This window comes from Euprymna scolopes, chromosome 41, assembly GCF_053919585.1.
Source record: "Euprymna scolopes isolate OS-2025 chromosome 41, ASM5391958v1, whole genome shotgun sequence".
Classification (NCBI taxonomy): domain Eukaryota; kingdom Metazoa; phylum Mollusca; class Cephalopoda; order Sepiida; family Sepiolidae; genus Euprymna; species Euprymna scolopes.
The window spans coordinates 70,422,478-70,435,331 of record NC_136522.1 but is presented as its reverse complement, the minus strand read 5'-3'; the positions used below and the strand labels follow the sequence as shown (position 1 = coordinate 70,435,331).

General features: G+C 35.7%; 1 protein-coding gene across 2 annotated transcripts in view; it reads right to left on the bottom strand.

Moving 5' to 3' along the window:
• The window catches only part of LOC145266610 (scavenger receptor cysteine-rich domain superfamily protein-like), a 211,122-nt gene that overhangs the window by 52,323 nt on the left and 145,945 nt on the right, over window positions 1–12,854 (bottom strand). For both annotated transcript variants that reach the window (XM_080122515.1, XM_080122516.1), the window contains one exon: window positions 4,931–4,978. In XM_080122515.1, the coding sequence (XP_079978641.1) occupies window positions 4,931–4,978 (48 nt within the window). The remainder of the gene's footprint in view (window positions 1–4,930; window positions 4,979–12,854) is intronic.

Sequence of the window (12,854 nt, the reverse complement as noted above, 5' to 3'; positions counted from 1 at the left end):
CAATAATGATGTTCATTAACATTTGAACTTTTTAATAATAATTCTGATTTCGTTTATCAACGTTTATCTGGAAAGGGATGGGATTCATTTCCAGAGGATTTCCCTCAATCCCGGCTCCAAACCAGGAGCTTCAAAAATCAAGGGTTTTCCTCAGGATGTTGGTGGTACCTACAATAGTAGAGATATGAAGGCCACCTAAAACATCGGGGATTTGTAGTTTTTTCAATTGTCCTTCCAGACGACTTGATACTACTCCTATTGTACCAACTACGACCGGGATTATTTGTGTTTAACTCCGTGTATATGCCTTATCTCCAAGGCCAATGGAGCATAATTGCTCCACTTCTCATTCTCCTTCTCTCTCACATTCCTGTTCCAGAGTATTGAAAAGTCTACAATCTGCCAGTTTTTTTAGGCTTTGTCAATGACGACCAAATCCGGACGATTATGTTCCAATTGCTTGGTCGTTATGACACTTTTGTCTCACCATACCTCTACCTTGCCATCCTCACTTGTTCTCACTTCATCAGGCTCCTCCTCAAACCATTTTCCAGCACACTTCACATAATAATAATAATAATAATAATAATAATAATAATAATAATAATAATAATAATAATAATCCAAATGAAATTTGGAATGGAAAAGTGCGCACTACTAGTTATAAAAAGGGGAAAACTGGAAACGACAGAAGGCATGGAACTACCTAACCAAACAGAAATGAGGGCACTAGGGAAACAAGACGACTATAAATACTTGGGAATTCTGGAAGCGGACACCATCAGAGCAACAGAAATGAAAGAGAAAATTGGAAAGGAATACCTCAGGAGAACAAGAAAACTCCTGGAAACGAAATTATAGGAGAAACCTAATAAAAGGTATAAATACATGGGCAGTATCACTAGTAAGATACCCTGGACCGTTTATAGGGTGGACAAAAGAAGAACTGAGACAACTCGACCAGAAAACCAGGAAACTCATGACTATAATATATATATATATATATATATATATATATATATATATATATATATATATATATATATATATATATATATATATATATATATAATGCACTACACCCAAAGGACGATATTGAGAGACTCTACGTGAAAAGGAAAGACGGCGGGAGAGGACTGATCTGTATAGAAGACTGTGTGAAGGACACGAAAAAAGAACTAGAAAAATACATAATGCAAAACACTGAAAGGATAATTATGGCAGCGAGAGACACTGAAAAAAAACAACAAAACAGAGAGACAAACGACAAAACGAGAAAAGAGAAATGGGAAGAGAAACAACTCCATGGAAGATTCATAAGGATGACAAAAGATGAGAATAACAAAAAAACACCTGGACATGGATGCGAAAAAGACATATAAACCGAGAAACTGAATCTCTAAAAACTGCAGCACAAGATAACTCGATAAGAACCAACCATATCAAAGCAAGGATCGATAAAACACAAGAAAACAGCAAATACAGACTCTGCGGACAAAGAGACGAAACGATAAACCATATAGTAAGTGAATGCAGCAAACTGGCCCAAAAGGAATACAAAAACAGGCATGACCAAGTGGGGAGTGCGGTGCACTGGGAATTGTGCAAACGACTGCATTTTGAGTGTACAGACAAATGGCACAAGCATAAACCCGCAACAGCACTCAAAAACGAGAACCACAAAATCCTATGGGTCATGGACATACAGACGGACAACCCCATCCAAGCAAGAAGACCAGATGTCGTAATAATTAACAAGAAAGAAAAATCCTGTCAAATCATAGACTTTGCTGTCCCAGCTGACCACAGGGTGAGTATGAAAAAAAAGGAGAAGCGAAGCAAATACACAGAGCTAGCCAGATAGTTAAAAGGGATTTGGATGATGAAGAAAATCAAAATAGTACCGATAATAGTAGGAGCACTAGGAAAAATTCCGAAAACCTTCGAAAAAAGAATGTCAGAAATTGGAATCAGAGGAATAACTGCAAAAGTACAACGACTAACGATAATGAAAACGACTGAAATATTAAGGAAACCCCTTGAATGCGGAGAATAATGCAAGAAGACAATATAACGAATAAGCGTTACAGGGAATGAAGAACACCGAAGCTGCATATCTACAAGTTCTACACCCCCATCATGCATCCCCCATTGTTTCACCACCGCTCCTCCCAATAAAAAAGTGACACCAAAGAGCTGAGAAGGGTCAAGAAGGACTGAAAGACCGAGGAGAGAGCGCCAGCCAGACCTCGGTTGGACAAGCGCAAAGAGAACTGGGAGTTTGGGGAGGCTTAGTGCCACTCAAATTCCAGTATAAACCAATGACCACTGCCGGCGAGAAATCAATGGTAAGAGGCTGTTGCGATGATGCAAATTCATTTTCAAATGCTATCGAAGGAGGTGGAGAGAACTGGACGTCTGGGGAGACTTGTTGTCACTCAGCCTCCAGAGAACACCACAGGTTTCCAATCAGATCGTTTGTTGACTTGTGTGAAAGCGCCATGTGAGCCAATAATAACAATAAAAATAATAATCGATGTTCTAAATCGATTATCAGCAAGGCCACCCGATGTTGCTTCAGTATAACATAACAGTTAGAGTCCACGAGTATGAACGAATAAAAAAAAGGTTAAGAATTACTGTTTGGGGAGAAAGTTCTTGCGTGTGTACTGTATGCAGGCGTTGTAGTAAGGATCAGGTGGTAACCATGATGGATTATATATCTCCTAGTCGGTTGAACCCAGTGTAAAAAACTCGGAGTTGGTAGTGGGGGTTCTGTTGCATTCAACGTTTGGGGGTTGATCGAAGCCACACGGAGTTATTGTCGGTGCCGTGTTCTGGCCAAGGAAAAAGGTAATTAGTCGTGTGTTAACCCTTTTTTATCAAGGGAAGTCGAATACTTGCACCACTCAGCACTGAGCTTATATATAGATTAAAACGGACGAAGTAAAGAATAAGGACCCCGCAAGTGTTTTGTTTTAATGCCTAAAAGAAAAAAAACGAAATTGAATAATCGTACAGAATGAATTCATTTTAAAACAAGAAAATTACCCGATAGACACCATTTTCTACGTTCGTTTAGAGAAAATTTTGTAAAAAAAAAAGAAAAGAAAAGCCACACCCACCCAGAAACAAACACACCCTACGTAAAAAATAGAAATATATACCCTCCTCCACTATTCTTTAAATATTTTATTAATATTTAAAATAAAAAAATAAAACAAACAACTTAGGTTGTGTATGTTTGTGTACAAATGACACGTGCGTTAGTAGTCAATCGATATCGATTGAAAAGTGTCCCCTTTGTGTAGTGCCGTAGCAATTGTTTTTGCCACCCAGAGCGGTCGTAAGATTTGCCCCCCCCTTCCTGCTGGCATTTGATAACCTGTTAACCTTCAAAATTCAAAAAAATCATCAAAATATTCATTTTCATGGAACTACAATCAAAGGTATGATTTTAGATTGCTGCTGTTTGTCCTAAACTTTCATCTCATTGCAGTCGTCGCCAAAACAAAAAAAACAAAAACAAAAAAAAAAGATTTTTTAAAACAAAAACGTATTATTCAAATTATTGAAAAGAAATTGTTAGATTGAATGAACTGGATACGTAAACAAAGGAAACCAAATATTTTTCAAAACAAATTCCATTTATAAAAAAATACTTGAAAACCGGCGAATGTTATAAAATAATAAATTCATTTTGATTTACTTTTTTGTTGTTATTGTTGTTAATAATGTTTTGTTGTTATTGTTGTTAATAATGTTTCAACTCTTTTAAAAAGTAGTTTAAAATTTTTTTTAAATAAATTACAAATAATGCTATAAAATTTAATTATTATATCAATCAGTGAATCTATCTTGCCTTAACTCATCAAAAGAAATAGTAACAATCAATCCAACCAAAGAAAATAAATGTGTTTGGGCATGATTAAAAAAATCCGAAAATTACGTTATTGTTTGCTTACAATACGCCATTTTGAAGGGATTCTTTAATCTTGCCCAAACGCATTTTATTATATATATATATATATATATATATATATATATATATATATATATATATATATATTAAATTGTAATTCAATGAATTTCAAAAAACTCTCATTGAAATGAAATGAAGTGGTTGAGTTTCATATCAAAGAATTTTTTATTATTCTAAGCCAGACAAAGAATGCTTTAGAAAATTAATCTCCTTAACCTATAGGGTTTCGATGTCTACCATCTCATCAGAGGAGAGAAAATATTAGCAAATAGTTATAAAGGTATGCACCTATTTGCTAAAGTCAGTGAGACATGGAAAGTCAAAGTGAAAATAATACATTTATCAGAAGTCCTGTAGCAGGAGGATTTGTAGAAAAAGGATATGAATCTTTTTGTAGATCCAGCTTGCTTGGTAAAATCCATAGCAACTGATTGTTAAATAAAAACTATTCTGAAGTATGCATATATATATATATATATATATATATATATATATATATATATATATATATATATATATATACCAAGATGGCTAACCTGTAACATCGTGGAGGAATCTAGATGGCTGTCCTGTAACAACGTCGGAATGCAATTTCTTTTCCCAAAAAAACACATGTTCAAATTAAATTTTTCTTGATAACATCGAATGGAAATCACATCTGACGAGTTAATGGGGGGAAGATTTCTATGAAAACATAAAATCATAGAATTGTCTTCCCATTAAAGAAACGGCTGTAATGAAGAGATCTAAGATGAAATAAACAAGGGTTAGATGAAAGACAAAATGTAAGTCTTTGAATTTCAACAAAACTATGTAATATATATATATATATATATATATATATATATATATATATATATATATATATATATATATATATATATATATATATGTATATGTATGTATGTATATGTGTGGGTTAGGCTATATTTCGTTGTTTAAACTTACCTTCGGCACATATTGCAAAATGAAACAGAAGGATAAACTTTTGCCACCCTGAAAAAAGAAAGAAAAGAGACAATTATTTCGGTTTGTATTCATGTCGATTACGTGCGGTCAAAGAATAATTGCAATTATTTGCATGTAATAATTCATAATTCGAGTAAGATCAGGAAATAATACATATATATGTGTGTGTATATATATATCTATATATATACATATATATATATATGTTTATATATATACATATATATATATGTATATATATCTATATATACATATATACATATATACATATATATACATATATACTATTATATATATATATATAAAAGTGAACGTGTCTGTGTGTCTGTATGTCTGTCTGTGTGTCTGTGTATATTTCCCTACGCAATAACTCTGTCAATTTTTAGTCTACAGACTCGAAATTTGATATACAGGGTACTGCGATTTGAGAAAATCTATGTGATTGGTTACCGGCCAGAAATTCGGCAGTTAAGGGGTCAAAGTTCAACGATTTGACCCTTGAGAACTCTACGAAAACCTTCCGACAATTTTGGGTCTAAACACTTGCTTTTTTTATATATAGATTCCTTGGACATGGATCTAACTTAATAACTCGATTTGAACCCCAAACAATAAATGTTAAGGGGTCATAATAGGGGTCAAAGTTAAAAAAAATTAACCGTTTTTTTTTTTTTTGCTCAGCATACACCTCCAAACACCCGGGCAACGCCGAGACAAAATGCTAGTATATATATATATATATATATATATATATATATATATATATATATATATATATATATATATATTATTCGACTGGGATCGTCTTATATAAAATATAACATGTAATAATATTTTGTAAGACCGAAAATCACTGGATTTACATATCAGTAAATATATTTCATTTCATTATTCTGAAGGATATATATATATATATATATATATATATATATATATATATATATATGTGTGTGTGTGTGTGTGTGTGTGTGTGTGTGTGTGTGTGTGTGTGTGTGTGTGTGTGTTATAGGAGTCTTATTAAGAGAGATGTTGCGTTCTGTGTTCGTGTTATGAAGAGATTCATATATATAAAATGTTCATACTTAGAAGTGTAGTGAGGAAACAGTGTTGAGACAGTCTTAGTGTTCACATTGTAGATATGAGATGTCGAGACATTGTGTGTGTGAAGACATTTTAAAACACAGGATATATAAGACATATAATGACAATTTCACTTTACCTTTTGGTAGAATTACAACACAAAGATGACGTTTATAAAAACACATGACGCGTTTATTTCTTCTTCAACCGGTCGGTGGTTTTCTTAGTCAGGAATTCAAAGTTTTATATTCTATGCTTCAAAGGTGACCGTCTCGCTTCCAGACGTTCGACTCCCATCTCTCGACTCCAGACTGTCGTCTGTCGTCCTCAGACTCTCTCTGCTTAACTCTAAAGTTTCTAACTATATCGAGAACTTCCCATTTTCCATGACGTCATACACATGTTAAAACACGTGTCTTCTTTCACGTGTTCTGGAAATGCGTGTCTAAAACTTTTTCCTTTGTTTACAAAAGGAATTTTAACCTATATTCCCAGTCACCTATATTTCCAATATGTTAAAAACATGTTTATTAAATTATCTTATAGTTGCATTACTCATTCAATTTCATAACAGAATTGACAAATGCACATTCTTTTCTTAAAACTATTTTATCTCTAAGCTAAACAATGGTTTGTTTTTACATTCCATTTGCTAATTCTCTCTCGTAATCTATTTCTAAACCTAAATTACGAGGTTCGAATTTCGTCTATTCTATTTCATTTTCATTTTAACTAAATCTCTCTATTTTTATACTTACATGAAAAGGGGACACCCCTTATCATGTAACATGTGTGAACTTACTAAAAATTGGCAGAGGATTGTAAAAGAGTAATTTATGTCAAGAAAAATCAGAATCAACTCAACCCCTTATTCTTCTCAAAAAGACAAAAGGGAAATTTCATGTTCGAAATCCTGCAATAAAGAAAACACGAATAGATTAAAGAAACCGCTATGTTATCCAATGATAAATAGCACTAAATGAAATTCTGTCCAATCACGCAATGCAATAAAAATGGTCATAATTAAACTGAGTGCTGATACACCAACAAAACGGAGAAACTCCAAAAGTAAAATCAGGCAACATAGTTGATAGGAATTTAAGAAAATTCCAGCTTGAATCGGTATCTGATCTTTCAATCATAAACTGGCGACAATTAAACAAGCCGGTCCTTTTAAATACGAATTAAACTGCAAAATTGTGGGGGATGCCCTTTTCTCATCCCTGCAACCTTTTTCTCACAGAAGAGATGTTGCAAGTTTGTCTCTGCTTTATCGTTATTTTCATGGCAAGTGTTCGGCTGAGCTCCATTCTATGGCCCCCCCATCGCCAAACTTTCACAAGAAACGCCCGTCTAGCAGAAAACACTATCACTAATTCCCCCCACTATTTATCTGTGCCTAAACCTAAGCGTAGATTCCATGAGCAAAGCTTCTTTATTAGAACTGCACGCCTATTGAATTGTCTTCCATTTTCCTGCTTTCCGGCTGACTACAATATGGTTGTCTTCAAGTCTAATGTAAACAAGTTTTTGATGAGCCGTTCCGTATAAGTTATCAAATTTACCGAATCTCCATTACTAACGGTTACTATATATCGTCCAATTTCTACTGTACACTCTTTAACCCTTATCCTCGAGTGGCCTCTTGTCCTTGATAAGTGGTGGTGCCTATGTAAAAAAAAAAACTCTGTGACTGGCGAGAATATTAACATCTTAGGCGAGGTAACCCTTATAGTAACACGAAACGGAGTTACCAAAAAAGCTGAAATCCTTAAAACTTAAAACTTAAGATAACCTGTTCGGAACAGATTGGAGAAAAAAAAGATTAAATTTATGGGATTGCCCAATGAGTACCTTTTGTCGCAAAATAGGAAGTACAGAGTAGAATTCGGTAAACTTAAAAAAGGAAGTCAAAAAACGATTTCGCCAAGTTTTTTTTTTTTTCTGGCGACCTTGGGAAATGTTCTAAATTAAAAAGCTAAAGGTGAAAGACGGTGCAGAATCTGTATTCAAAAAGAAACGAAATATTCATTTCGCTGCTCTAAAGCAAATCAACAGAGAAATAGACTTGAACAAGCAAGAATTCTGTCAAAAACATATTTTAGCGAATAAGCAGCACATACGGTGCCGATAAAAAAAAAAAAGAAGTCCAACCAAATACGAATATGCGGAGATTTTTCGACAAAGTTAAGCGAGGCCTTGCAAGATCGTCATTATACTCTTCAAAGCCGTGAAGAAATTTTTCAACAAATTAAATGGTGGAAAAATCTTCTCCATAGTTGGCCCCTCAGACGCATACCTCCAGATAGCGATGGATGAAGAAAGTTCAAAATTGCTCTGCATAAACACTTGTTTTTACAACTTGTTGTTTTACAACTAGGGTTGTACAAATACAACATACTGGCTATTTATATGTTCCTCACGAAACAAAATGTGACACAAGGTCGGTTTAATGTGGAGGATAACCAGCTCCACTCAAAAGGGGGATTCTGCAAAAAATAAAATTACCTTAGTATAGAAGGCTTTCCCCCTGCATTGACTAAGGACAATTAATCTGAGTGCAGCATCTAAGCAGACATCACACTTCAGCCACCAGTCGAGTACGAGTACCGGAGATCGGCTCATACAACAGACTGACTTTTGAAGTCAAGGTTCATCTGAAATTTTCCAGCAGGTAATGGAAACAATGCTGAGCGACCTTAACTACGCAACAGCATATTTCGATGAAATACTAGTGACCAGTAAAACTACGGCAGAGCATAGGAACCATATAATAAACGTAAAACTACGGCAGAGCATAGGAACCATATAATAAACGTATTCGAGAAGTTACAAGAATACGGGTTTTATGTTAAGCAAGCAAAGTGTGGCTTGTTGTGACCAGAGATCAAATCATGTCACATTATAAATAGAGACGATCGTCGGCTGGGTCCAGAAAGAGTTAATGCGACCAGAAACATGCCGGCCCCATACAACGTTCAAGACTTGCTGAGCGACCTTAACTACGCAACAGCATATTTCGATGAGATACTAGTTGTTAGATAATAACGTTGTTAGAAGTTAATTAGTTATTATCGATCTATCTGTCTAGCTATCTATTTATCTATCTATTCAATGATATTCTTAAAATAGTTTATATTAGGAGTTATTTATTGTTTATAGAATAAAGTGTAGCAATGGGTTTTAGCTGAGGATGTTTACATAAATTAGCAAGGTTAAATAAACAAAATGACCTTGGCAGGCATACGTGGAAAGGTCACAGATTGAGATACGTGTGCTTTTTGACTGATGATGTAACGGAGCAAGTCAGGAGGTCGGGAAGTTTAGTCAATCGAGCGTTTGAGTTTGATCACAGGAAGTGCAGACTCTTTGTGAAGACCATTTCAGACAGCTGAAATAAATTTATATTAAAAAAAAATAAAGTGTTGTTCTGTGGTTTCACAAAAGAAGGAAGAACAGAGGTCTCAGTTGGTTATGGTATTTTGTCATTTCATGTTTCATCATGGAGCTCAGTAGGGAAGATAGAAGAATTCTTAAAGAAAGAAAGATATTAAGCATATATTATTCTTTTAATGAAAAAAATTATACCTTTATGTAATTATGAACTGTAATATTTACCCGTGTGGTAACTCTCTGATACAACATGACTCAGATTATACGTCGTTATCATATCCCCTGGCTAAACAACATACATACAATTTATACGTTTTTATACGTCTATAACAGGCGTCGTTATAAGAACAATATCAATCCACTTCTCAATATAACATAGTGACCCTATAATAAACGTATTCGAGAAATTACAAGAATACGGGTTTTATGTTAAGGAGACAAAGTGTGACTTGTTCTGACCAGAGATTAAATCATAAGTCACATTATAAATAGGGACGATCGTCGGCTGGGCCCAGAAAGAGTTATTGCGATCAGAAACATGTCGGCCCCATACAACGCTCAAGGCTTACGAAGCTTCCTTGGCCTAGCTAACTTTTAGTAAGGGTTCATTAAGAACACGCAGAATTTCAGAGGGTCTCTCAATGAGCTCTTAAAAAAGGAAATAAACATGATTATGGACTCCGGAATGACAAGACGCATTCGAAAAGATTAAAAAAAAAAACAAAAAAAAACTACAGATCTTCTTGTAATTATCAATGTTGAATATAGATTTTAGTAAAAGTTGTCTCTCTTGATTTATGCTTTTTTTTTTTTCAGAAATGTAAGACAGCTTGCAAGGGAAACTACGAAAATATGCAATAAACCTCAATTAGCCAAAGAAAATGTAACGTTACACACGCTTTACACACCTTACAAGTTATTAATATGTATTGACCCAACACGTTGTATACTCCGTCGCAAGTAACATTGCTGTGTTTTTGCCTTATATATAACTGCGTCTGTGTATGTCTCGTGTATATAAGTTATACGGGGTTTTGTAATCGATGCTCGTGTATCGTCTAGTTGTTGGAATTATAAGGACACTTACTTTTCTTTGTATATGGGGTGTCTGTACATGTTGATTTGTTACGTGTATATTTAATAGTCTTTGTATGGGCATGTGTGTGTGTTTTAACATATTTATGACAATAACGAATGGGACAATAAAGTGGACAGTCTTTAACAATGACGAATACCCACCTTGTCTGTTTGACACATACCTTTTCATTGCCTTCCTCTCCTCTGGCAGCAGGCACCTGAAATTAAAGCATCTTCTTCCGAATAGAATACCTAAAGCGCAGAGTTATCATTTCCATCTCTTTATTTCCGAATGTTCCACGTCTTGGAATTTGCAGCTCTTAATCGTCCCCTTTACATCTTCCTCGGTCCGGAGATGTTTCCATCGGATCAGAGAAACAAATCCTCTCCGCATACTAACCCAGTTGCAATCTAACTAACAACTCGTCTCTTCGAATTTCCGTTACAGACTAATTCCTAATTCAGATTTCTCTTGCCTCACGTGTCAGCCAGAATGGAAAATATTGTTTGTCACATAAACCACATCGTTGTTTACTAAACTGTATGCAGAAGTCCAAGTGTAATGTAAACAAACATCTTGCTACTCAACTCCCTGCAACTTATGCCTCTGATAGTAGCCCTATACATCGAAGTTGCACTGTGCCTTTTTTGGGGTGAAATGTAAAAAAAAAAATGTCAATACTGTTAACTGATTGTAGACTGACTAAAAACACATGTACACCTTTTTTTTATTTTAAGGTGTATGTGTGTATGTGTGGGGATGACTGTTAACTGGTTTGTTCTCAAAACGCACTGACCTGCCTCGTGACCCCTGCGAACACGCAGGTGCATACGTTTTCAATGGAAGTTAATAAGTTTGAAAACTGTCAGTATCAACTTTTCGACCTCTCTGCACTTAGAACACAAACCAGTTGCTCCAAGCTAGTACCGAATTATTGACACACAACATATGAGGGGTTGAGCAGCAAGATTTCTGTTTGCATGTCAGTACACTTAGGGAAGCGAAAACCGGGAGAGAATCCCATAGTTTATCAGTCCGAGGGAAGAAACTATTAGAGTAGAAGGTTTACAAGCATCTAGGGAAAACTATAGTGAAGGGGTGGGATTTGGCTGTTTGTAACATTAGTTGGAAATATTTAGATCGAAGGAGCACAAGTGCAATGCGTTCATCAGAACACACTGTTGTATGTTTCTGTAATCGATGCTCGTGTATCGTCTAGTTGTTGGAATTATAAGGAGAATTACTTTTCTTTGTATATGGGTGTCTGTACGTGTCGGTCTGTTACGTGTATATTTGATAGTTTTTCTATGTGTATGTGTGTGTTTTCACATACTCACGACAATAACGAATCCTGACCAGGAAGAACAACACGCATCGCTTCTAGATCTGTTTTTGACCACAGTTCCCGATGACTGCATAACGAAGGCCCACAGCCCACTCGGGAACGCTGATCATGCAGTGATAATGGTTGAAATCGCCCTAAACTAGACCCAAAACTGAAGAGCCAGTGCTCAAAACAACGATATATTATAATAAGGCTGACTGGGAAGCCATCAGGGAACTAATTAGAGATACTCCATGGAAAAATATTTTCTCTCTCCCTGCTGAACAATGTGCAAACGAGACCACTGACTGGTTCAAAACTGCAATCGAAGCGCATATTCCCATGCGGAAATTTTATAGTAAGCCCCACTCTCCCCAATGGTTTACGTCGACTTGTGCAACTGCCATTGCTCAAAAGCAGCATGCATACCGTAGGTTTAACCGACATAAGTCCAGTTCAAACAGACTGAAGTATATAGAAGCTAGAAATAACGTTAAGAAAGAAATAGCGACAGCTAAGAGAGAATTTACGGAAACCACTAAAAAGCGCATCGAAGCACAAAAACTAGGAACTCGAGACTTCTGGAAAATCTACAACAGTGTAGTAAATAATGGGCAATCAACAATTCCCCCACTAACCAACAATCACGAGGTTGTCTCCTCGGCAACCGACAAGGCTAACATGCTTGCCAGTTGTTTTGCCTCAAACTCCACACTGGACCCTTCCAACCACCCCCTACCTGACTTTCCTATGCGGACAGACGCCACACTAGACGATCTGAAAACCACCCCTGCTCAGGTGCATGCTATCATAAAAAACCTTGATACCTCAAAAGCATGTGGACCCGATCTTATCCCAGCTGTGCTATTAAAAAAGTGCTCAGCCGAAGTAGCTTCAGTTCTCTCCAAACTCTACAACAAATGCCTTAATGAAGCTTGCTTTCCGGTCTGTTGGAAAACTGCTTCTGTTGCACCAGTATTCAAGAATTCTGGCGAAAGGACAGACCCATCAAATTATCGCCCCATTAG